The sequence below is a fragment of the Cetorhinus maximus genome, chromosome 3, assembly GCF_964194155.1.
Source record: "Cetorhinus maximus chromosome 3, sCetMax3.hap1.1, whole genome shotgun sequence".
NCBI lineage: Eukaryota > Metazoa > Chordata > Chondrichthyes > Lamniformes > Cetorhinidae > Cetorhinus > Cetorhinus maximus.
In genome coordinates, this window is record NC_135881.1 from 115,198,365 (window position 1) to 115,221,013 (window position 22,649).

At 40.5% G+C, this 22,649-nt stretch overlaps 1 protein-coding gene across 2 annotated transcripts in view; it reads left to right on the forward strand.

The window, feature by feature from the left end:
* Nucleotides 1-22,649, forward strand: part of bzw2 (basic leucine zipper and W2 domains 2) — an 85,259-nt gene that overhangs the window by 45,633 nt on the left and 16,977 nt on the right. For both annotated transcript variants that reach the window (XM_078538843.1, XM_078538844.1), the window contains exons 4-8: nt 11,128-11,231; nt 12,827-12,892; nt 14,334-14,469; nt 17,682-17,791; nt 19,486-19,656. In XM_078538843.1, the coding sequence (XP_078394969.1) occupies nt 11,128-11,231; nt 12,827-12,892; nt 14,334-14,469; nt 17,682-17,791; nt 19,486-19,656 (587 nt within the window). The remainder of the gene's footprint in view (nt 1-11,127; nt 11,232-12,826; nt 12,893-14,333; nt 14,470-17,681; nt 17,792-19,485; nt 19,657-22,649) is intronic.

The window sequence follows — 22,649 nt, forward strand, 5'->3', positions numbered from 1 at the left end:
TTGTTCACCTTCCCCCAAAAGAATGTCCTGCAGCCGCTCTTTGACATCCTTGACCCTGGCATTAGGGAGGCAACATACCATCCTGGAGTCACATCTACAGCCGCGGAAATGCCTGTCTGCTCCCCAGACTTTGGAATCCCCTATTAACATAGCACTTCCACTCTTCCTCCTCCCCTCCTGTGCAGCTGAGCCACCTATTGTGCCACGGACTTGCTCTTGCTACAGCCCTGTGAGGAACCATCTCGCTTACCGGTATCCAAAATGGAAAAGCGGTTAGAGAGCGAGATAGCCTCAGGGGATTCCTGCACTACCTGCCTGTTTCTATTGGATACTCTGCTGGTCACCCAATCCCTCTCTGCTTGTGTACTACTTAGCTGCAGTGTGACAACATCTCTAAATGTGCTATCTATGAAATCCTCAGCCTTGTGGATGCACCACAGCGACTCCAGCCACCGCTCAAGCTCCGCAACTTGGAGCTCAGGTTTCTGCAGCTGGTGACACTTCCTGCAGATATAGTCATTGAGGGCACTTTGTGCATGCACCATTACCCACATCCTGCAAGATGCACATTCCACATGGTCGAGCTGCACTGATATACCTTATACTTGGTATAAAGCATTTACTACATTATTTATTAATTTATTTTAATAATTATCTTAACTTAGAATAATTCATATATATACTATTTCCTGTGTTTATCTCAGTCTCGCCCCTTGCGCTCTTTTAACTCTCCGACTCCACTCTCAGTCTTGCCCCTTCTCGTGCTCTCCTAACTCTCCGGCTCTACTCTGTCTCTCTCCTTTTCACGCTCTTTTAACTCTCCGACTATGCTCTCCAAGTCAGGAATGTAATGAAATACCCTCCACTTGCCTGAATGAATGCAACTCCAACAACATTCAAGAAGCTTGACACCATCCAGGACAAAGCAGCCTGCTTGATAGGCACCCCATCCACAAACATTCACTCCTTCCACCACCAACGCACAGCAGCAGTAGTGTGTATGATCTACAAGATGCACTGCAGGAGCTCACCAATGCTCCTGAGACAGCACTTTTCAAACCCATGATTGCTACCATCTAGAAGGACAAGGGAAGCAGACACATGGGAACTTGCAATTCCAGATGGTGGTGTTGCCCTCCAAGCCACAGACCATCCTGACTTGGAAATATTTTGCCGTTCTTTCACTGTCGCTGTGTCAAAATTCTGGAACTCCCTCCCTAACAGCACTGTGGGCGTACCTACACCACATGACTGCAGCGGTTCAAGAAGGCAGCTCAACACCACCTTCTCAAGGGCAACTAGGGATGGGAAAGATGTGCTGGCCTACCACATTCCATGGATGAATATATATTCCAAAAAAAAATGTGAGCTGGTGGCTGAGTGTGTCAGCTAAGTGACGGAGCTTCTTCACCCCTGGTGTGCTGTTGCTCTCTTTCTTCCTCCTGAAGCTGCTGTGGCTGGGCAGGCACTGCTCTTTGGTATCTGAAAGCATCAAATCAGTAGTGGAGGATTGGGGTGAGGGAACATTTCTATGGTCACACTACCTTGAGCATGCAGGATGAGCATGAGGTGCAATTTGAGAAGGCAGTAACATGCCTTAATCATGGATCATCTCAGTGAAAGTCGTCCTAACCTGTTATACCTGTGCTCACTGACCTACACCAGCTCCTGGTTAAATGCTCCTTGATTTTAAGGTTCTTATTGTTGTTTTCAAATCGCTTCATGGCCTTGCCCTATTCTAATCTTTTCCAGACCCACAACCCTCCAAGATATCTGTGCTTGTCTGATTCTGGCCTCTTGAACATCATTGACTTTAATCACTCCACCATTTATGGCCAAGCTGCCAAGGCCCTAAGCTCTGTAAGTCCCTCCTTACTACTCTCCACCGCTCTTCCCCTCTCTTTCCAACTTTAAGTCACTCTTTTTAAACCTACTTCTTTGGCCAAGCTTTTGGCCACTTGGCCTAATATCTCCAAGTGTGACTTGGTGTCCAATTTTTCTTTCTAATGCTTCAGTAAAGCTCCTTGAGATGCTTTATTACATTAAAGGTGATAGATTAATCTAAATTGTTGCTGCTGCTGAAGGAATCTCTCTCAAAGTTGCTGCATTGTATCCCATTTGTGTGAATAACATTGATTAGTGACATTTGAATATGCATACCACTGAATAGTGTCACTTACAATTGTGTGAATAAGATTGATTAGTGACATTTGAATATGCATACCACTGAATAGTGTCAGTTACAATGTATGATTAAACAACTGAATGATGCTAAATAGCAGATCCTCCCATATTTCTGTTTAGGGCTATTGACTGTGAATAAGAATACAAGGAATGGGAGCAGGAGTCAACCATGAAGTCCTTTGAGTTTGTTCTGCCTTTCATGGCTGATCTTCTGCCTCAACTCCACATTCCTGCCCACTTTCCATATCCCTTGATTACCCGGGATACCAAAGATATGACTAAAATCAGCCTTTGATAGACTAATGCACAATCCTCTGGGGTAGAGAATTCCAAAGATTCACTACCCTCAGTGAAGAAATTGTTTATTTCAGTCCAAAGTGATTGACCCCATATCCTGAAACTGTGCCCCTATGTTCTAGATTCCCCAGCCAGGGGGAATGACCCTTTTGTCAACCCTGTCAAGACCCTTCAGAATCTTGCATGTTTCAGTGAGATCACCTCTTATTCTTCTAAACTCCAGAGAATATGGGCTCAGTTTACTCAGTTTCTTATCATAGGCCAATCCTTTCATCTCCGGGACTAATTTAATGAACATTCACAGCACCACCTCCAATGCAAGTTTACATTTCCTTAGATATGGAGACCAAAACTGCACACAGCACTCCTGGGACGGTCTCACCAAAGCCCTATAAAATTGTAGCATGCCTCATATATTTCTTGTACTCCAATATCATTGCAATAAAGGCTAATATACTATTTACCTTCCTAATTGCTTCCTGTGCTAGCATGTTAGCTTTCTGTGTTACTACAAGTACACCCAAGTCTCTCTGAACTGCAGCATTTAAAATGTTCACACCTTTTGAAAAATATTTCTGCATTGCTATTCTGATTCAGTTTGAATAACCTCACATTTTCCCACATTATACCCTCCTGCCACCTTGTTGCCCATTTACTTAACCAGTCTGCGTCTATTTTCAGCCTCTTGTGTCTTCCTCAGTTTCAGTCCCACTTAGCTTTGTCACCTTGTATTGTCAGTAAACTTGGGTACACTACCCTGTCTCTTCATTTAAGCCATTAATATAGATTGTAAATAGTTGAGGCCTTAGCACCGATCCTTGCAGCACTCCACTAGTCACAGCCTGCCAACTTGAACATTTCCCATTTACCCTGCTCTTTGCTAACCAATCCTCTTCATGCTAATATATCATCCCCAACTCCATTAAACTTTGCTTAACCTTTTGTGTTATGTTGTTGTTATGATATAGGAACCAATCACTCAAGGGATTGGATGAACATATTGTGGGTTCATTTATTTAGACTAGGCACATGAGAACAGATATACATGGATAGAAAGCTTGAAGATATCAGCAGAGCTCTTTGTGTGTGTGTGTATGTCTGTTCTGCTCAAAAGCAAAAGTGAAACTAAGACTGGATCACAAGAGACAATTCCCTTCTAGTGATGTCATGCTGCTGTCCCTTAAACGCATATTACAACATCTCCCCTTCCTTTTAAAGATACTTTCCCCCATCCAGAGAAGTATAACTTTGTATGTTACATATTCATGTTTAGTTTCCATTACAGAAGTGTATAGGACTGGTGAATCTGAGTCTTGAAAGCAGATGTAATCTGCTGGTAGGCCCAGATCTTGTGATGGTAACCTTACATGGAGGTATCTTTAATTGCTTACAGTGATCGTGGGATTGTCATTCTTGGATGTTGTTCCTGATTGCATTTGGGATCTTGCCCTCGATGCAATAGGGCTGCACAGTGGCGAAGTGGGTCCGATTTGTACTCTGTTATGCCATACCATTGTGGTGAGTGTGTAATGACTTCATAGGACCTTTGTTCTGAACAAATCTTTGTCACCTTGGCTAGTTGCCATGTACCTTTTGTGGAATCAAGGATGCAAACTTGTTGTCCATGCTTGTCCGTACTGTAAACTTAGTAATTCTTTATCTGAATTTTTATCATATACGTTGGTCATCTTGCAGTTTTAAATGTTGCTCTTTAATTTCTGAGAGTGTGGAATGGGTAAGAGTAGGTAAATTGATACACATTGGTCTGCCAAATATGAGCTGTGCCGGTGATGGAATAGTTGCACTTAAAGGTGTCACTCTCGGAAGTAACATTGCAATGTGTAGATCTTGCTTGGTCTGCCTACATTTGAGAATTAGGGATTTCACCATGCGAATTATTCGTTCAGCTCGGCCGTTAGATCTAGGGTAATGAGAAGAAGTAGTAGTGTGATCAATGGTCCATTTCTCACACACATCCTAAAATGGCTTACCAATAAATTGCTGACCATTAACCATAATGATCTCTCTAGGCACACCAAATCAACCGAAAATAACACCTAGAGTGTGAGCAACAGTTATGCTTGACGTATTGTGCAATTGTCAAATAATAAAGTAGTTGACAATGAAGTTAGTGCCACAGACATGAAAGAGTTCGGATACAATTTTGGACCAAAGATGGATAGGAACGTCATGTGGAATCGGTGGTTCTTTGTGCTGACTTTGCATGTGCTCTTGACGTGCCTCACACTTCTTGATGATTACTTCAGTATAATTGTTCACACCCAGCCAATAGACTGTCTTTCAAGTCATCTCATCTGTTCTATGCATATGTGAGTGATGAAGTTGTTGAAGAATATTGGGTCGCAAAGATTCCGGTATGATGGCCTGCCTGCCTTTAAAAATTACTCCTGGAGAAGCCTAGCTTGGCCTGGTAAGGCCACAATGGTTTTGTGTGTTCATGGACATGCTGAGTTGAATCAGGCCATCCGTCAAAATGGTGTTTCACAGTTTCTGTAATGTGGAATCTTTTGCTGTTTGTTCTTGTATCTGCTGGCATTTATGTCACGCCAAATGTACCAGATCAATTTAGAGAGTATCTTTAAGTTTGATGTCGATCAGATCAACTTGTAAGGATATATCTTCTGTCTTTGTTGGGTTAGGCAATCTGCTAAATGCATCTAAAGTGACCATCAAGTTACCTGGCTTATACCTAATCTCTCAGTCATAACCTTGAATCTTTATCAATGTGCTGCCAAGATTGCAATGGTTTTTGCCAAATCACCTCCAGTGGCTTGTGGTCAATCTGTACCATCAATTTTTTGCCAAATGGATAGGTATGAAAATGTATGATTCCAAACATTGAGCGGGAAACACTAGCTTTAATGTTGATGTAATTGGATTGTGTTACAGATGGATTTTGAAGCAAACGTAATCGATATGCCTTCTGTAGTATGCATGCTCCCAGACCTTTCTGTGAGGCATCTATCTCCAGGTTAATTCATAAGATTGCAACGCTGATGCTTCTGATAATTGTTTCAGTTATTGCTGGTCTTTGTGCCGCAGGAAAGGTACAGCCTCTCTCTCAACAACTCCCTTAGCAATAACTATTTTTTGAGTGAAATTGGAAATGCATAGAAAAGAGACCTAGACATCTTCAAAGATCATCCTTATCTTGAGGAATTGGCATGGCTTTAGTATCCTCTATTTCACTTGGATCTGGACACCTTCCAGCACTAGAATAAATATAACCAAAAATTGACCTGCTGCACATTTATGGCACATTTCAGATGTTGAACACCAAATCTTAGTTGCATCAATAAGTGTAGATTATAGTCATGTTCTTGCTTTGTTCTTCCTAAGACAGCAATGTCATCGACAATAAGATGCATCTTGGCACATGTGAGCTTGAAAACGATCCTGGCTAACAACCCAAAAGAAATTCGTTGAAAACTGTATCATCTGAATGGGGTACAGAATGTAATAAGCCTTTGGACTTCTCTGCGAGATATGCTGACCAGTAGCCATGCTTGGCATCAAGCTATAAGGAAAATTTTGCACCTGCAGATCTTAAAATTAACTCTTCTAATTTGGTATTTTGTAAGGATAACGTTTCAAAGCTGCATTTAAACATCGTGGATTGAGGCAAACTCTCAATTATCTGTCCTCCTTTATGACACAGATAATTGAGATGCACCAGACTCTGCTCTTGTAATCTTTTAATGATTCCATCTTTCTCCATTTTGTCTAGTTCAACCATCAGTTTGTCTTGTAAATGGTTACTGCACTTATGTGGTGGATCAATTGATGGGATTGCATTCTCCTACAAGTGTAATGTTGCAGCTCCCTTGAAACTGCCAAGTTTGTCGAAACATTCTGGATATTTTGATGTTAGGTCATGAACTGAGGCAATAGGAGTAGTTTCTGAAGTTTGTCTGCCTTGTGATGTCTGATGAATTCCATGGATTGTACTAGTCTGAGGTCATGGCATGCTGGTAGGCCTATAATTAATAGGCCTTTAGCTTCCACAATGTAGAACATCTGTGACACCCAGGAGGGCTGATTGTATTTGCACTCCAGGACTATGGATCCTGCACATGAAATTAGTGAACCATTGTACGCTGGAAGTTTCACAGTAGTAGGTTTTGCTATGGCCTTCCATGCCTTTTAGAATTCGCAGGGTCAGTATTTTGGCAATTGCCCCGTGTCAATCTTGGCCAATAATGAATAGTTATCAACTTGCTTAAGGCAGATAATTTGTATCTTGACAAACTTTGGATGGCGGCAACGGCATCTATGTTTTCCATAAGATTAGTGGTGTGAAACACCGCTCTTTGTCTTGCCCTGCACATCACCTCGTGTATATATTTCTGACGGGATAACAGATGGCCATTCTTATTGCTTGAAGGTACTCATTGTGTACAGTCTGTTTGGATCAGTGCATGGCTCTTTGCTGTTGCATTAGCCTTTGTTCTAATACACTGCCGCTGCCGATGGCCCTTTTTGCCACATTCTTTGCAGAATTGCTGGATATTCCATTGGTGCATGCAGAAGGCCACACCTTCCTCATGCCTTCCTAGATTTGGGTGTTCTAGTGAGTGGGTCAACAGTTGGGGTTGTACTTAGGTCAGTCAAGCTTACAGGGCCTGTGAGGATCGCTTCATACTTATGTCCGTTCTTGAGTAGTTCTTTGATGCTATACATTTTTGGCTTGTCTAGCAGATCTTTTTGGAATGTTTCAATGGGAATGGAGGAGATCATCAACTCTGCTAGCTCTGTATTTGAAAAATCACAGTACATCACTTTGCCAGCAGATGCAGAGAAAAGGGTGTCTATGGATTCTTTAGGCTGTTGTCGAAATGACATGAACTCTGGTTGAGGAATATGGAAGTTTAACCTAATTCTGAACTGGTCTTTCATCCTTTAGTTCTTCTGCTGTTCATCCTGACGTGTTCAGCCTGTGTATACCTTCAATCCCAATTGCTATGCTAATTTTTATGGCTTGCTTGCCTGGTTTAGGCATACCTGAATCAAGAAACAATGGCTCTGTATGCTGTTTAAACATTGCAAATTTGTATAGTAGATCAGCTGCATCCCAGTTCAAACTGGGGAATTTTGTGGACATTTTGACAATATCCCTTATCTGTCCTGATTTTTATGACATTTTTGATTGAGTCTCCCTCGTTTGCTATTGATTTGGCCCAAACTTGGGGACTTGCCGCCTGACTGAGCTAACCAAGTGCTAATCCCCTTAATACGCTGCCCCACTCACTGACTGACAGGCTGTGCACTGTAATCTCACCACTAGGGATCTGATGGCTTGCCAGCCCTTTATTTGAGTACAATCCTGCATTGTCTCTTCAAAGCTTTTGTGCATAGTCCCCATGCTGCAGTTTAAACACTCTGACACTGAAACTCCACTGTGGTCTGACCAGATGTCAAGGGTCACCTTGTAACACGATCTAAAGCTGTTCACCATGTTGTATTGTACTTAATCTTGCTGCCAGGCTGTTTGATCACCGCTGAGCGCCATGTTGTGTTGTTATAACGATATAGGCACCAATCACCCATAAGGGTTCATTTATTTAGACTAGGCACATAAGAACAGATATGTGTGGATAGAAAGCTTGAAGACATCAGCAGCAGAGCTGTGCGTGCGCGCTTAGCTCAAGAGCAGAAGTGAAACTAAGACTGGATTGTGTGACACACTTCCCTTCCAGTGATGTCATGCTGCTATCTCAATATTACAACATTGTGTGGCGTGTTATCAAAATCCTTTTGAAAATCCAATTTTACTTCATTTCCCCTTTATCTACCCTACGATTTATATCCTCAAAAAACTCCAATAAATTTGTCAAACGCAATTTCTCTTTTGTAAAATCATGTTAACTTTGTGTGATCATACGATGATTTTGAGTGCATTGTTAATATTTCCTTAATAATAAATTCCAGCATTTTCCCAATGAATGATGTTAGGCACTGATCTGTAGTTCACTGTTTTCTCTCTTCCTCCTTTCTTGAATCATGGTTACATTTTCTAACTTCCAATCTGCTGCGGGCATTCTAGAATCTAGGGAATTTTAGAAAATCATAACCAGCATATCCACTATCACTGCAGCTGTCTCTTTTAGAACCCTACAATGTGGGCCATAAGGTCCCACGGTTTTGTCTGCTTTTACCCCCTTAAATTTATGGAAAACTTTTTCTCTGATAATTACCTTAAGTTCTTCACTCTTATTAGTCCCCTTGGTTACCTTCTATTTCTGGTATGTAATTTGTATGGTCTTTTGTGAAGACGGATGCAAAAAATTTGTTCAATGTCTCTGCCATTTCCTTATTCCCCATGATCATTTCTACTGTCTCTGCCTCTAAGGGATCAAAGTTTACTTTAGCTACTGTCCTTTTTACATATTTGTAAAAGCCCTTACAATCTGTTTTTTATTCCTGGTTAGTTTAATTTAATTCTTTTCCCCTTTTTATCAACTTTTAGAAACCAGCATAGGTTAACCAAAAATACTCCCAATCCTCAGGCTCACTACTCTTTGCAACTCCTAGATGTAAATTTGTCATCTTTTGCAGGTGTGCATAGCTTGAAGAAGTGGGGATAGAGAGGAAAATGGCAGGATTTGAGACCCCCCCATAATGAATGGGGGAGGGAAGAGGCCAAACCATGAAAAAGATAATCAATTCAGAAACTAAAAATGCAGTATTGTATTGTATGTAAAAAGGACAGTAGCTAAAGTAAACTTTGATCCCTCAGAGGCAGTATTGTATTCAATGCTTTATTGTATGAATGTGTTAACTTAGAATAGCGTGTGCTTATGGTAACAAAAACCATTTATTCCAGCTTGTTATTGCATTTGACAGCTTCAATCAAACTGCAGCCTTTTTCCCTTTACATTTTTAAAACAATTCTAATTTATTCAGGGCACTAACCTGAGCGCAGTAAATTTTACTAATAGTTGCAGCTGGTTTGAAGGGAAGAGTCAGTGAATGAGCAGTATTGCAAAATGTTTTTAATAGCCTCATGAGACAGAAATTGTCCTGATTCTGTAGAAATACCAACCAAACTTCCTCTCAAATCTTTTCCCAAATTTATTGATGTAAAAGTAAGATCATTTGTGATCAATCTTTCCTAGGACTCCATGTTTGAATCTCTTCAGTCAGATTTTCATCATTGTCATAGCACTCAAATGGCCCTAATCAAAACTACAGATGACATCTTTTGTTACTGTGATCGAGGTACACGATCCTCATCCTTCTTGACCTGAGTGCAGCCTTTTACTCAGCCAACGACACCGTCCTCCTCCAGTGCTTCTCCTCTATTTTCCAACTAAGTGGGACTGCCCTCTATAGTTTCATTCTTAACTATTCGCCCGTAGCCATAAAATTTCTGCCCCTGTACAGTCAACTCTTGAGTCCTTCAATGATCTATCTTAGGGCTCCATTCTATTTCTAATCTACATGCTGCCTCTTGAGGACATATCTGAAAACACAATGTTAGATCCCATATACACATTGACTACCTCTACCTCACCACCCCCTTTCTTGACCCCTCCACTGCATAGTTGTTGTCAGGCTGCTTCCCTGGCAGCCAATACTGCATGAGCAGCGATTTACTCTAATTAAATGACGATTCCTAGCCAATAGTTCTTTCCCTCTGCCTGACCACTGTTAGCAACCTTAGCCTTCATCCTTGACCATGGGCTGAACTTGCAGCTCCATATCCTCTCCAACAAGATCACCTATTTCCACCTCTAAGATATCACTTGTCTGTGTCCTGCTTCAGGTCATCTTCTGCTAAAACCCCCATTCATACTTTTGTTACCTCCAGACCTGACTATTCCAATGCTCTCCTGCCTGGCCTCCCATCTTCCATAAACTTGAATTGATCCAAAACTCTGCCCTTATTTAATTGGCACCAAGTCCAGTTCGCACGTCAGTCCTGTACTTGTTGACCTACACTGCCTCCCAGCCTATCAACACTTCAAGTTTAAAATTCCCATAACCCTGTTCAAATCCCTCCATGCCATTGATCCTCCCTTTCTCTCTAACCTTCTTCAGCTCTACAACACTCAAGTCTGGTTTTCTTCTAATTTTGGATTCCTCTTCCTCCCCAACTTCCTCTGCCCCATTATTGGCCACCATGCCTACTGCTGTCTAGGCACTAAATACAATTTCTTCCCGAAACCCCTCTCTCCTCCTCTAAGATGCTCTTTAAAGCCTATCTCTATGACAACTTATGGTCACCTGCTCTCATACCTCCTTCTTTGGCTTGGTGCCAATTTTTTTGCCCATTTACACTCCTGTGAAGCGCTTTAAGATGTTTTACTGTTTTAAGGGCACTATATAAATGCAAATTGTTGAACTAAAGTGAGACTGAAGCTGCTGTCAGTAATTAAGATTAATTGGTCAATTAATTATTACATTGTCCCAATGCTCTGAGCTGTACAGGGTGTAGAAAGGCCCATTAGATAGAATTGAAGTACAGATATTTGTGCAATTATATTTACATACCCAGTTTTTAAAATAGAGTCAACCTACCGGTGGTGTGAAGATACGCTTGAATACTGTTGTGAACTTCAAAGATGTGACTGGCAGTTGCTACCATGTGACATTTTTAAAACAAAGCTGTTTGTTATCTTGTAGCCCCAGGAGGAACACGTATTGACGATGGAGACAAAACCAAGGTGACTGAATACTGTGTGTTTGGTGCCACTGAAGATCAGCAAACAATCCGAAACTATGCTCAGGTAAATAGGTGCTTTGGCACAAGGCTGTGAAGCGGTCACTGTCTAAAACTATTAGAGATGAGACCAACCGGTCCCTGCCTGCAACCTTGCAACATAACCATGTTAGTCAGTGATATCTAGAGGCAACACAAAGTACAATTTATCAACTTAACATTGTTTAGTTTACTGAAAAGAAATTTGAAATGTATTAGTTAGTTCAGGGATACAAGAAACATTTCCTTTCTTTGTTTTATTTTTAAAAAATAACATTTTACATTCAGGGCAACTCCCAGTTTAGTAAGTTTATTTCATAAATGGCGTAGCTGAGAATTCAATGAAGAGACGAAGACAGGATTGCCAGCTACCCTTTCAACTTTCTTCACCCTGTCCCAATTTGGACACGATCAGTTTGAAACTGGTCATATCTGTGCTGCCAGAAATATGGTCCCATGCTTCCAGCCTAGAGTAGTGATCTTCACTATTTTTCAAGTAAGGGCCCCTAACAAAAAACCTGTAATGCGAGAGCAACATGGACAACTAAGTTATCATTGCTTACTGCTCCTTCTTAATGTAATGTTACAGAGCGATGCGTGTAACTAAAACAAAATCACATGCTTAAAAATAACTACATGTGTACAATTTTTTTAGAAGTACAACATTTATAAGACAAAAGCCAGGGAAATAAAATGCACCTATGCAAGTAAACTTTTTTAAAAATGAATAATGCAAAACTTACTTTAAAAACTGGAAGAGCTAAATTCCTACATTGGTAAATGAAATAACTTTTATATTTTTATACTTATTTTATTTTAAAAGATAAATGTAACTTTCTACTTACAGTACCTCCTGCCTGCCACCAATCCTCCTTCCTGAACCTCCTGCTCCCTGATTCTCCCTCCTGGTCACTGCAGATCCTCCTCCCCTACACTCAGCATTGCGGGGTCTCCCCCCCCTAAACCTTAGAGTTGTGGCCTCTCTCCCACCCCCAGTTCTCTGACCCACCCTCTTGCAGAACAGAAGCTCCCGCCCCCTGACTTGCTCTATCGCCGCTTCCAATTCCTTGACTTGTGTTCCCATTCAAGATCCTGATCTGATTCAAAGCCAGAGCTCCAATGTTGTGGAAATGTGAGTGCTGATGGTGCAGAAGTACCAAGCTGGGGCTGCTACAATCCATGTTTTTATTTAAATGCTGCTACTCACTGCTTCCCTCCCCGGAAGCCTCGCTGTGAGCGAGGCAAGAGCAGCTTCGACAGTCATTTTAAAAAGCCTTTTTCTAAGCTTTTGCAGAGCTGCTGGAAGCTCCTGCCTTCCAGTGAACACCATGTCTGCTGATATAAAAAAATATTAGTGTACTGCTTTTTGTGGATGAGAAGCATTTCCACAAACTTGTCCCATAGCATGCTACTTATTGCATCAGAGAGTCACATCAACTGATGTAAAATCTTCCACATAAACATTCTGTCTCTGTGTATAAAGGCAGGAATAGGGGCTGACAATGTAGCTACATAAAGCCAGTACTATGTTATTTTTAATCTTGAGATAAAAAGGTATAGATTTAATTTCATTCACAGGCTGAACATTTGGCGATGTTCCTTAATTTTTTGTTTTTCCTTTAGGTCCTCAATAAGCTCATCAGGCGTTACAAGTATCTGGAAAAAGCATTTGAAGATGCAATTAAAAAGGTAACTTTTATAGTGAAATAAATGTAATGTTTTCTTTTTCAGGGATTCTGAAGAAATTACAAACTTCCTTTCAACCTTTATTCGGTTTTACTTTATGGAATTGAATTAATTCATTATAGTGCTGAATGCTTTTAACAGTTACTGATAAGGCTGCACATAGAGCTGAATCATTCAAATCATAATATCCCTATCTCCTATATCTGCTGAGTTCAACTGGGACATCAGTTGGGGCACTGCATTTGGCTTCAGGACTGTACTGCAGTCCTGCTTCTATTTGCTATCCAGTGTCACCTGCTGTAAGTGTGCACATGTGGACCTGGAGTGAGGTCAGCTCTGATGGCCTCCGCAGTGGAATAGCCTGCCAATGCTCACTCTCCGAGCTCACATGAACACATCAAAGTTGTAGTTTGGACCAGCAAACAGCATGAATCAGTGGCTTAAGAAGATGTGGGGGAGGATGGCTGAGAGAGCCTTTGTATAGAAAAGGACTGTTTCTGGAGTGAATATAATACAATAGTCAGAATAAGGGATTCAAATGAAGTTATAAAGTGGATGAATATAGAGGAGGGTGCATACTGGGACTTGTTTCTGTTGCTCATGTTGAATTAGACGTGTATATTTGATCTGGAAATCATTGTGAGGAAAAACTGAATGCAGGTTTCTGCTTTGCAAAAGTGTAAAGTTTTATTTAGGCCCTCCCACCTTTTGAGTAGTTTTTTCTGTAAAAGATAAAGGGGTAGAATTTCCATGAGGTGATTCTTGTATCTGCTGCCCTAACTTCGGTGGAAGCCCCAGAAAAATGTTGTGAACAAGCGTTCTGTCAAAATTATGGCAGGAGATTGAGGACCCTTGGGGAAAATTACTGGTGAGAGTGAGTATGTTTAGGATAAGTATATGGGAGTAGTTTTAAAGATAATAAAGATATGGAAATAGGAAGGATATTTGAAAGTTGTTTTAAAGCAGTATATTTAGGTACATTAAGTTACAAAAATACTTAATAGTCATATTGCGCAAGTAAGAAACAAGCAGCCACAAGAGCACAATAATAAGTCAGTGAGGCAGATTTTAACATTGTGCAATTATGTGGTAGTGAATTAGCAAACCGTTTTATACTTAAATAAGGCAGTGGAAATAAAAATTAACTACTGCAGCTGTGCTGCACATCCAAAATCCACTGGCATGCAAATGAGGCCATGGAGACACATTTAAAACACTCTGCAGCCTCCGAATTGCACAATAATTAGGTATAGTTATATTCCAGTAACTAGTTTGTGTTCAAGTTTGGGATATCCATAAATAACATTTAAAGGACATAGATGAATATGAAAGTACAAAAAAGGTTTAAGATGATGCAAGTAATATCAAATATATCTCATATTATGCCTTCTTCCCATACTACATCTATTTAAAATATATATATATTTTTGTTATCCTTTCTCAGTTATTGCTATTCCTGAAAGCATTTTCAGCTTCAGAACAGACTAAGTTGGCAACACTCACTGGTATCCTGTTGGCCAATGGATCACTTCCAGCCACGATTTTAACAAGCCTATTTTCGGATAATTTGGTTAAAGAAGGTAATACTTGAGGATACTTTCATAATTTTTTAAAGTAGTTCCAGAGCTAAAGCTGGTGTTAAATTGAAATAAATAATCACTTGCCTCTGGGCCTAGAGCTGAACCCTGTTTTGCTGAAAGAACAGCTCAGCTATTAATCATATGCACATGTTAAATGGAAGTACTAGAAAGAAGAGCAACAAATGCGCTTCCAAAATTGTTAAAGTTATAGCAACCAGCTTTTCACTGCTTTTGAACTACTTAAATTATAATACTGGCAATTGTAAATTAAGAAATTAAAACATTCATAACGCTGGTCTATTTAGTAGCTGGTTTGACAGAAAATTTCTTTTCATTTCTGAAGATATTTAAAACTTCACAATTCCCCAACTTCCCATTCCACCCACATATAGATAACACCTGTAGCAACGAACCCTTGAAATTATTTTTCTGACCTTTCTTTCATTTGAAAGAACTATTTACAAAGCTGCCCCCTGCTGTTCGTGCTTCCATTGTGACTCTAGTTAGTAGTAATCTAAGAGGAAAAGACTTGAATCTTTTCGCAAAGGAATGGTGCTGAAGCACTTTGTTATTTCAGACTTCTTTATCTCCTGCCTATGGCTTGGAAAAACATGTATAATGGGGTGCCATATCTTCAAAGGGACACGTGTATTCTACTGAAATAGACCATAAACCTAATTGTAAATAAAATGTATGTATACTTATGGTGTGCCTGTTTCATTCCCTTGGAGAACAATATTACTGTAGTACTATAAATTATCATAATGATTATTACAAATTATAATTTTATTGAGCTTTTATGTTGCAGTGAGAAACGACAATGCCCATTTTTGTCATTAAAAATATAATTTCAATAGTTCTGAAAGGAAAGGTCTTCCTTCATTAACTACATGTCCATATTTTCTTTTTCAATTTTATAGATATTGTGACTGCTATCATACTTTAATTTCCCATGAATTGCCATCAAAGACTATAATAGTATTTGTGACAAGCATAACAGATGTTTTATAAGAAACATTGTTTAGACTTTAAAAGCAGCAAAGAACACTCAATATTCAGAAAGTAACAGGTTTAAGTGTGTCTAAAATATTTTTCATAAACCTTTATGCAATAATGTGATAGACTTCAGTTACAAATAAATAAGTGGAGTAAAGTGCTGGCTAAGTGTATACAGTTAATTCCAAATTTCTTAAAATATGGATATAAACAAACTGCACCTTTTGAAGCCAGAATGGAAAAGTTGGCTATAAATTTAAGGACATTCTTTTCTTAAATTCTACAGCAACAAGTTTGTGGTGGTTGGTAACTATTGCAGATTGGGGTTATTTGGAGAATGCTTGAATTTTAACTTAAATGCAGGACCTAGCTCCCAGTACTTTTTTTTAGATAAATCACTGTTTCCTCTAAACTCGGTTTAACAGTTTGCTTTCAGAAAGTTTTAGGTAAGAATTCATTCGAACATCATTAGATCATAAACAAAATAGAGTTTAAGAAACAGAACTGTGCAATAGATTGTTCACTGTCTTGGGACCTGAGACTTGGGTTTAAATCAAATCCAGCCGAGGATTAAAGTCTCCTCTAGCTCTAGCCTTAATCCCTGTGAAATGAGTTTTGTCTGAACCCAAGTCCTGATCAGCATGGTCAGTTGAAAACTGACCCTAAATCAGGCCTCAATTATCAATAGAGACAATAGGGTGACTGGCATGGTAAATGGAGAAATGTCACATTGGTTCAGTGAGATGCTCTTTCAAGTTTGGAGTTTAAACATGTTATTGGGGAAGCTTCTCTCTGCATCTAACAATTGTGTGTATTCAGAAAGATTGCTTGATTCTGATACATCCCTAACCTGCACATTGGGAAAGTGACAAGATTGGGTGGAAATCTGGTTTTACACCCAGTCCAAATTTACACTCCACTGAAGTCATGGAGGGTAATATTAGGTGGGATATAATATTGACCAATCCCACGGCATTCCCGCCCAATAAGCTAGTTAAATTTACATCCGTGGTGTGCAAATGAAAAGCCATACCATTTCTCATTGCCTACAGCGCTTACTTTGATCGACCAAAGAATTCATTCAAACAAAACACCATCATGAGTAAATGCTGTTCGTTAACATTAATCTTGTCTTAAATGCCAATTACTTGTACTGTTTTGTGATTCATGGCATAATTGAAAAGTGAGGGAAAAGTTATTGTTACATGATGAAGTGTGTTCCTTTTCCTAATGGGTATACCAGAACTGTCTTAAGTACAGGACTCACACATTGGATCATGACGATTCCAACAGAAAGAATGAATGATCAAAGCTACTAACTAAAATCAAATCCAGCTGAGGATAAAAGTCTCCTCTAGCCTTAATCCCGTATGAAATGAGTTTTGTCTTTCACGATGTGAAAGAAAGACTATATTTTTTATCGCGTCTTTCACAACCTAAATGTTTCAAAGCCCTTTACAGCCAATGAAGTGAGTGGTAATGACACAGTCTCAGATTAAAATATAGGTCATTTAGGACTGAGATGAGGAATTTCTCCACTGAGGGTGGTGAAATTCTCTGCCCCAGAGGGCTGTGGTGACTGTTACTGAGTATATTCAAAACAGTGATTGATTGATAGGTTTCTAGATATTAAAGGTATCAAGGAATATGGGGTTAGTGTGGGAAAATGGCAGAGAGTTAGAAGATCAGCCATGATCTAGTTGAATGGTGGAGCAGGCTCGAGGGGTCGAATGTCCTTCTCCTCCTATTTCCTATGTTCAGTGGGCTGAATGGCCTCCTTCTATGCCATAAATAACTTTACGTTTAAGCAGTGACTACACTTAAAAACTATTTAAAGTAGGAAATGTGGCAGCCAATTTGTCAATAGCAAGCTCCCACAAACAGTAATCGATAATGACCAGATAACTCCCCTGTTCTTCAAAATAGTCTTTTTTGTCCACTTTGGAAAGCAGACAGGACCTCTCTTTAATGTCGCATCTGAAAGACACACCTCCTACAGTGCAGTATTGCGTTGGAGTGTCAGCCTAGATTTTGTGCTCAAGTGTCTGGAGTGAGACTGGAACCCAAAACCTTGTGACTCGGAAGTGAGAGTGCTACCAACTGAACCATAGCTGGCACTATGGCCTTTGAACCATCTGCTTCAAGCTGTATCTGCCTGCTTTATCAGGCTTTCAAGCAAAGAGGTTTTTTAAACTTATTTTTTCCCCTTAAAACAGGAATATCGTCTTCATTCGCTGTAAAGGTTTTTAAAGCTTGGATGGCAGAAAAAGATGCTAATGCTGTTACCTCATCACTCAGAAAATCCAACTTGGACAAGAGGCTGTTGGTGAGTATGTCTGAGCCAGGCATTCTAGAACAGAATTACATACCTTAATTTTTAAAAAAGCCAGCTTGACAGTAAATTTTGCAAGTTTTAGGTGTTTTATTCAGTAAGGGAAAGGAAATTAAGGTAAGAGATTACAACAATGGAGAAAATGAAGGTATGCTTGCAATATCAGCTAAGAGACATGGATAAAAAAATAATTTTATGTAATGTATTGCTAAATGTTCAGTCTGAATTATCCACTTGCATCTGCATTTGAAAGTTTTATAAGGTAAAATGCAGGTCAATAGATACCTTAAATAATTTGCTGTGGGATGATACTTAATCCAAATCAAATGATTATGATTTCTACAATTATGCATGCCCCAAACTATGAATATATTGAATGAAGAGTCCGTGTTTAAAAAAAAATTCAATGAAAGAAAGGAATTAAGAGATTTATTTCCAATTCAAAATCACCAAAGCTTGCTGTGATTTCCTGTCAGAAATGGAAATCTCTAAAACGTCACATGAGAGATAATTAAAACAAGGTTACTTACTTCTTAATGGCACAGCTTGTTAAGGCAGTGGGTAGCTGAGCCATAGCTATCAGAAAGATCCCAAGTTCAAATCATAGTCCTTGCTCAGTTAGCTGATTTTGGCCAAAGTGTTCATTCATTCAGTGCAATTGGCTTTAGCACCCGTGGGATAGGAAGGGGGGCAATAAGATTTCCAATTGCTTCTCCTGAAATATTGTTTGTTGTCCACATGTAAGTTATTAGCACAATTGATATTTTATAAGAAATCAGAGTCTGAAAATATGTACAGCTTGGAATTTGTTATGACCGATGCAGATGGTAAAGTGGAGTTATTTAAAAATCCCAGAGGGAAGCTTTAAACAACTGTCATAACCCATATTTTTAAGTGTTATGCGGTTCTAAATTCAGCAATCAGACCACTAGTTCTCGAGGCTTTACATTAAATTAATTGAAACATTTTTATCAATTTACACAGGTTAAAATATATGTACACGTGCCTACAAATTACTACTATCATAGCTTTTGACAAATTCCCAAACTAATCTCCATTAAGGCAACAGCAACCCATAGACTTAACCAAACACCAGGCAAAGCATTTTCACGTTATGAATTCAGAATAAGGTTATTTTCACTGTGGAACCAGATGGAGGCTTGCAGCTGCCTTTTGATCTTATATTGCCTCTGCTCTGCACACCCGAAAACTACTGGAGTTATACCTACCACCACTGATTTGAATTCAAATTCTCATTGTCTCACCACTCTCTTTGAATTTTACCTTTTAACAATGAAACCCCATTCATTGTACCAATTTTATTAGTAATATAAACACATGGCATGGTAGCTGCTAGAAAGGCATCAAGTTTTCACCCCATTTCTTGAATGCTCTATTCAAAAAATGCAAATGCACGCTATCTCTCTTACATATTAAAATTAGTACATATTAAAACACTCAGACTAGCTGACTTTAATCCAATTAAGGCATACATGCAGACTAAACCTCTATTTTAAAAGAAAAATATTTTCCAAAATATTATATACATTAATAGCTTCATGACAAGTGTACATGATTGAGTTATCAGGAGTGGATTAGTGTACATCCCAATTTAAACCATGAACACTGGGCATTTTTATTATACTGTGAACTATTTTACAAAAACATAACTCTTATGTCTTCCACAGGAACTCTTCCCAGCAAATAAACAAAACTTTGAACATTTTGCCACATACTTTACTGATGCAGGTCTGAAAGAACTATCTGACTTCCTTCGAGTCCAACAATCACTGGGAACTCGCAAAGAACTGCAAAAAGAACTTAAAGAAAAACTTTCTCAGGAATGCCCCATAAAGGAGGTATGTTAGAAATGAGGTGGCTTGAATAATTCACTATTCTAGTTGCCAAATAATTGGCATATTAGCAGTAAATACTATCAAAAGATCACAAGTCTTTTGTAGCAAATGTAACAGAATAAGCCTATCATTAAAAAAAAAATCACCATTCTTGAAACTATTATAAGCTATGGTATAGAAAGCATTTGATTTGAGGTCGGGATGGTCGGATGGAAGTCAGAGTGCAGGTGGTGGGTGGGAGCATGATAATCAGAGCGTGGGCTGGCAGGCAGGGGGAGGGGTTTTGTGGTGTAACATCCTCCTTAAGAATTCAGAACTTAGATATTTTAATTTCTAACAATGGGGTTCTCGGTTGTGCCTGACATAACAAGGTACGAATGACTAGTATTTATGAACCAAGCAGAATTTATTAAGCAAATGTTTCATATACTTAATAAAAAGCAGCGAGGACAACATGGAAGGTTTTTATCCCTCAAGGTTCTGGAATTCCTCGAGTGCTGCCAGCACAAGTGATGCCTTTCTTCTTCTGTCTCTGAAGTGGCGTTACATTGAACTGTGTTTTAGAAGAATTATACCACAGAAGCGATGGCAAAACCGTGCCAACAAAGATTCTGATTTCCAACTTTTATCCCTAATTCTGACTGTCCCTCTTCCTTATTTAGAAAGTCTAAATTAGCCTCTTTCATTGTTTAGGGTGAGGGTCATCTGGTGTCACCCCACGTCTTTAGCTAGAGTCATGTAGACTGAAGACTATTATTCCTTGGGCCCCCAGAGGTGCATTCTATTGTGAACAAATGACACATTCTTTTGATACAGAGCAGTTGTCCAAACAATGATACATCCTCATCAATAACACAACCTATTGTAAACAATTCACATAATACATATTAACCCATTCCCACACATACCAAGACAATTAAGAACAAATAATATAGGTATTTTATAATAATAATATAGGTATACAACTCATCAACACCAACACCCATCCAGGATCCTCCACCCCTGCCTGGCTCTCTGTCCCCATCCCGTCTTCCAATCCCAGCCTCGGCCGTGTATTCACCATACCCCCTGACCTTCCCCTCTCCGACGCTGAACGTTCAGTGCTCAGCAAAGGACTAAGTTTCATACCCTTACGCCCTCATCTCAATGAATTTCGGGCTCGGCACGATTCTGAACTCTTCTTCTGCCACCTTAGTCTCCGTGCTCACTTCTTTGGGCAGAAGTCCTCTCCCCGTTCAACGGATCCTTTTACCCACCTCCAATATTCTCCCTCCACCTGGACCCCTCCCTCTGGATTCTTACCTTCTCTTGATCTTTTCATTGAGAACTGTCGGCGTGACATTAGTCGTCTCAATTTCTCTGCTCCTCTCACCCACTCTAACCTGTCTCTCTCTGAACTTGCTGCACTCTGTTCTCTCAGGTCCAACCCTGACATTGTCATCAAACCCGTTGACAAGGGTGGTGTTGTTGTTGTCTGGCGCACTGACCTCTACCTCGCAGAGGCTGAGCGTCAACTCGCAGACACTTCCTCCTACCTCCCCCGGACCATGACCCCACCACTGAACATCAAGCCATTGTTTCCAGGACTGTTACTGACCTCATCTCCTCTGGAGATCTTCCTTCCACAGCTTCCAACCTGTTAGTCTCTCAACCTCGGACGGCCCACTTCTACCTCCTACCCAAAATCCACAAACAGGACTGTCCCGGCAGACCGATCATGTCAGCTTGTTCCTGCCCCATGGAACTCATTTCTTGCTATCTTGACTCTATTCTCTCCCCCCTTGTCCAGTCCCTTCCCACCTACATCCGTGATTCCTCTGACACCCTACATCATGTCAACAATTTCCAGTTCCCTGGCCCCAACCGTCTTCTCTTCACCATGGACGTTCAATCCCTCTAAGCCTCCATCCCCCACCGGGATGGTCTGAGGGCTCTCTGCTTCTTCCTCGAACAGAGGCCCAAACAATCCCCATCCACCACTACTCTCCTCCGTCTGGCTGAATTTGTTCTCACACTGAACAATTTCTCTTTAAACTCCTCTCACTTCCTCCAAAAAAAAAGTGTGGCTATGGGTACCCGCATGGGCCCCAGTTATGCCTGTCTCTTTATGGGGTATGTGGAACATTCCTTGTTCCAGTCCTACTCCGACCCCCTCCCACAACTCTTTCTCCGGTACATCGATGATTACTTTGGTGCTGCTTCATGCTCTCGTCGGGACCTGGAAAAATTTATTAATTTTGCTTCCAATTTCCACCCCTCCATCATTTTCACATGGTCCATCTCTGACACTTCCCTTCCCTTCCTTGACCTCTCTGTCTCAATTTCTGGTGATAGACTGTCCACCAATATCCATTACAAGCCTACCGACTCCCACAGCTACCTCAACTACAGCTCCTCACACCTCGCTTCCTGTAAAGACTTCATCCCATTCTCTCAGTTCCTTCGCCCCCATCGCATCTGTTCTGATGATGCCACTTTCAAAAACAGTTCCTCTGACATGTCTTCCTTCTTCCTTAACCGAGGTTTTCCACCCACGGTGGTTGACAGGGCCCTCAACCGTGTCCGGCCCATATCCCCCGCATCCGCCCTCACACCTTCCTCTCCCTCCCAGAAACATGATAGGGTCCCCCTGGTCCTCACTTATCACCCCACCAGCCTCCGCATTCAAAGGATCATCCTCCGCCATTTCTGCCAACTCCAGCATGATGCCACCACCAAACACATCTTCCCTTCACCCCCCCCCCCGGCGGCATTCCGTAGGGATCGTTCCCTCCGGGACACCCTGGTCCACTCCTCCATCACCCCCTACACCTCAACCCCCTCCCACGACACCTTCCCATGCAACCGCAGAAGGTGCAACACTTGCCCCTTTACTTCCCCTCTCCTCACCGTCCAAGGCCCCAAACACTCCTTTCAAGTGAAGCAGCATTTCACTTGCTCTTCCCTCAATTTAGCCTATTGCATTTGTTGCTCCCAATGTGGTTTCCTCTACAGTG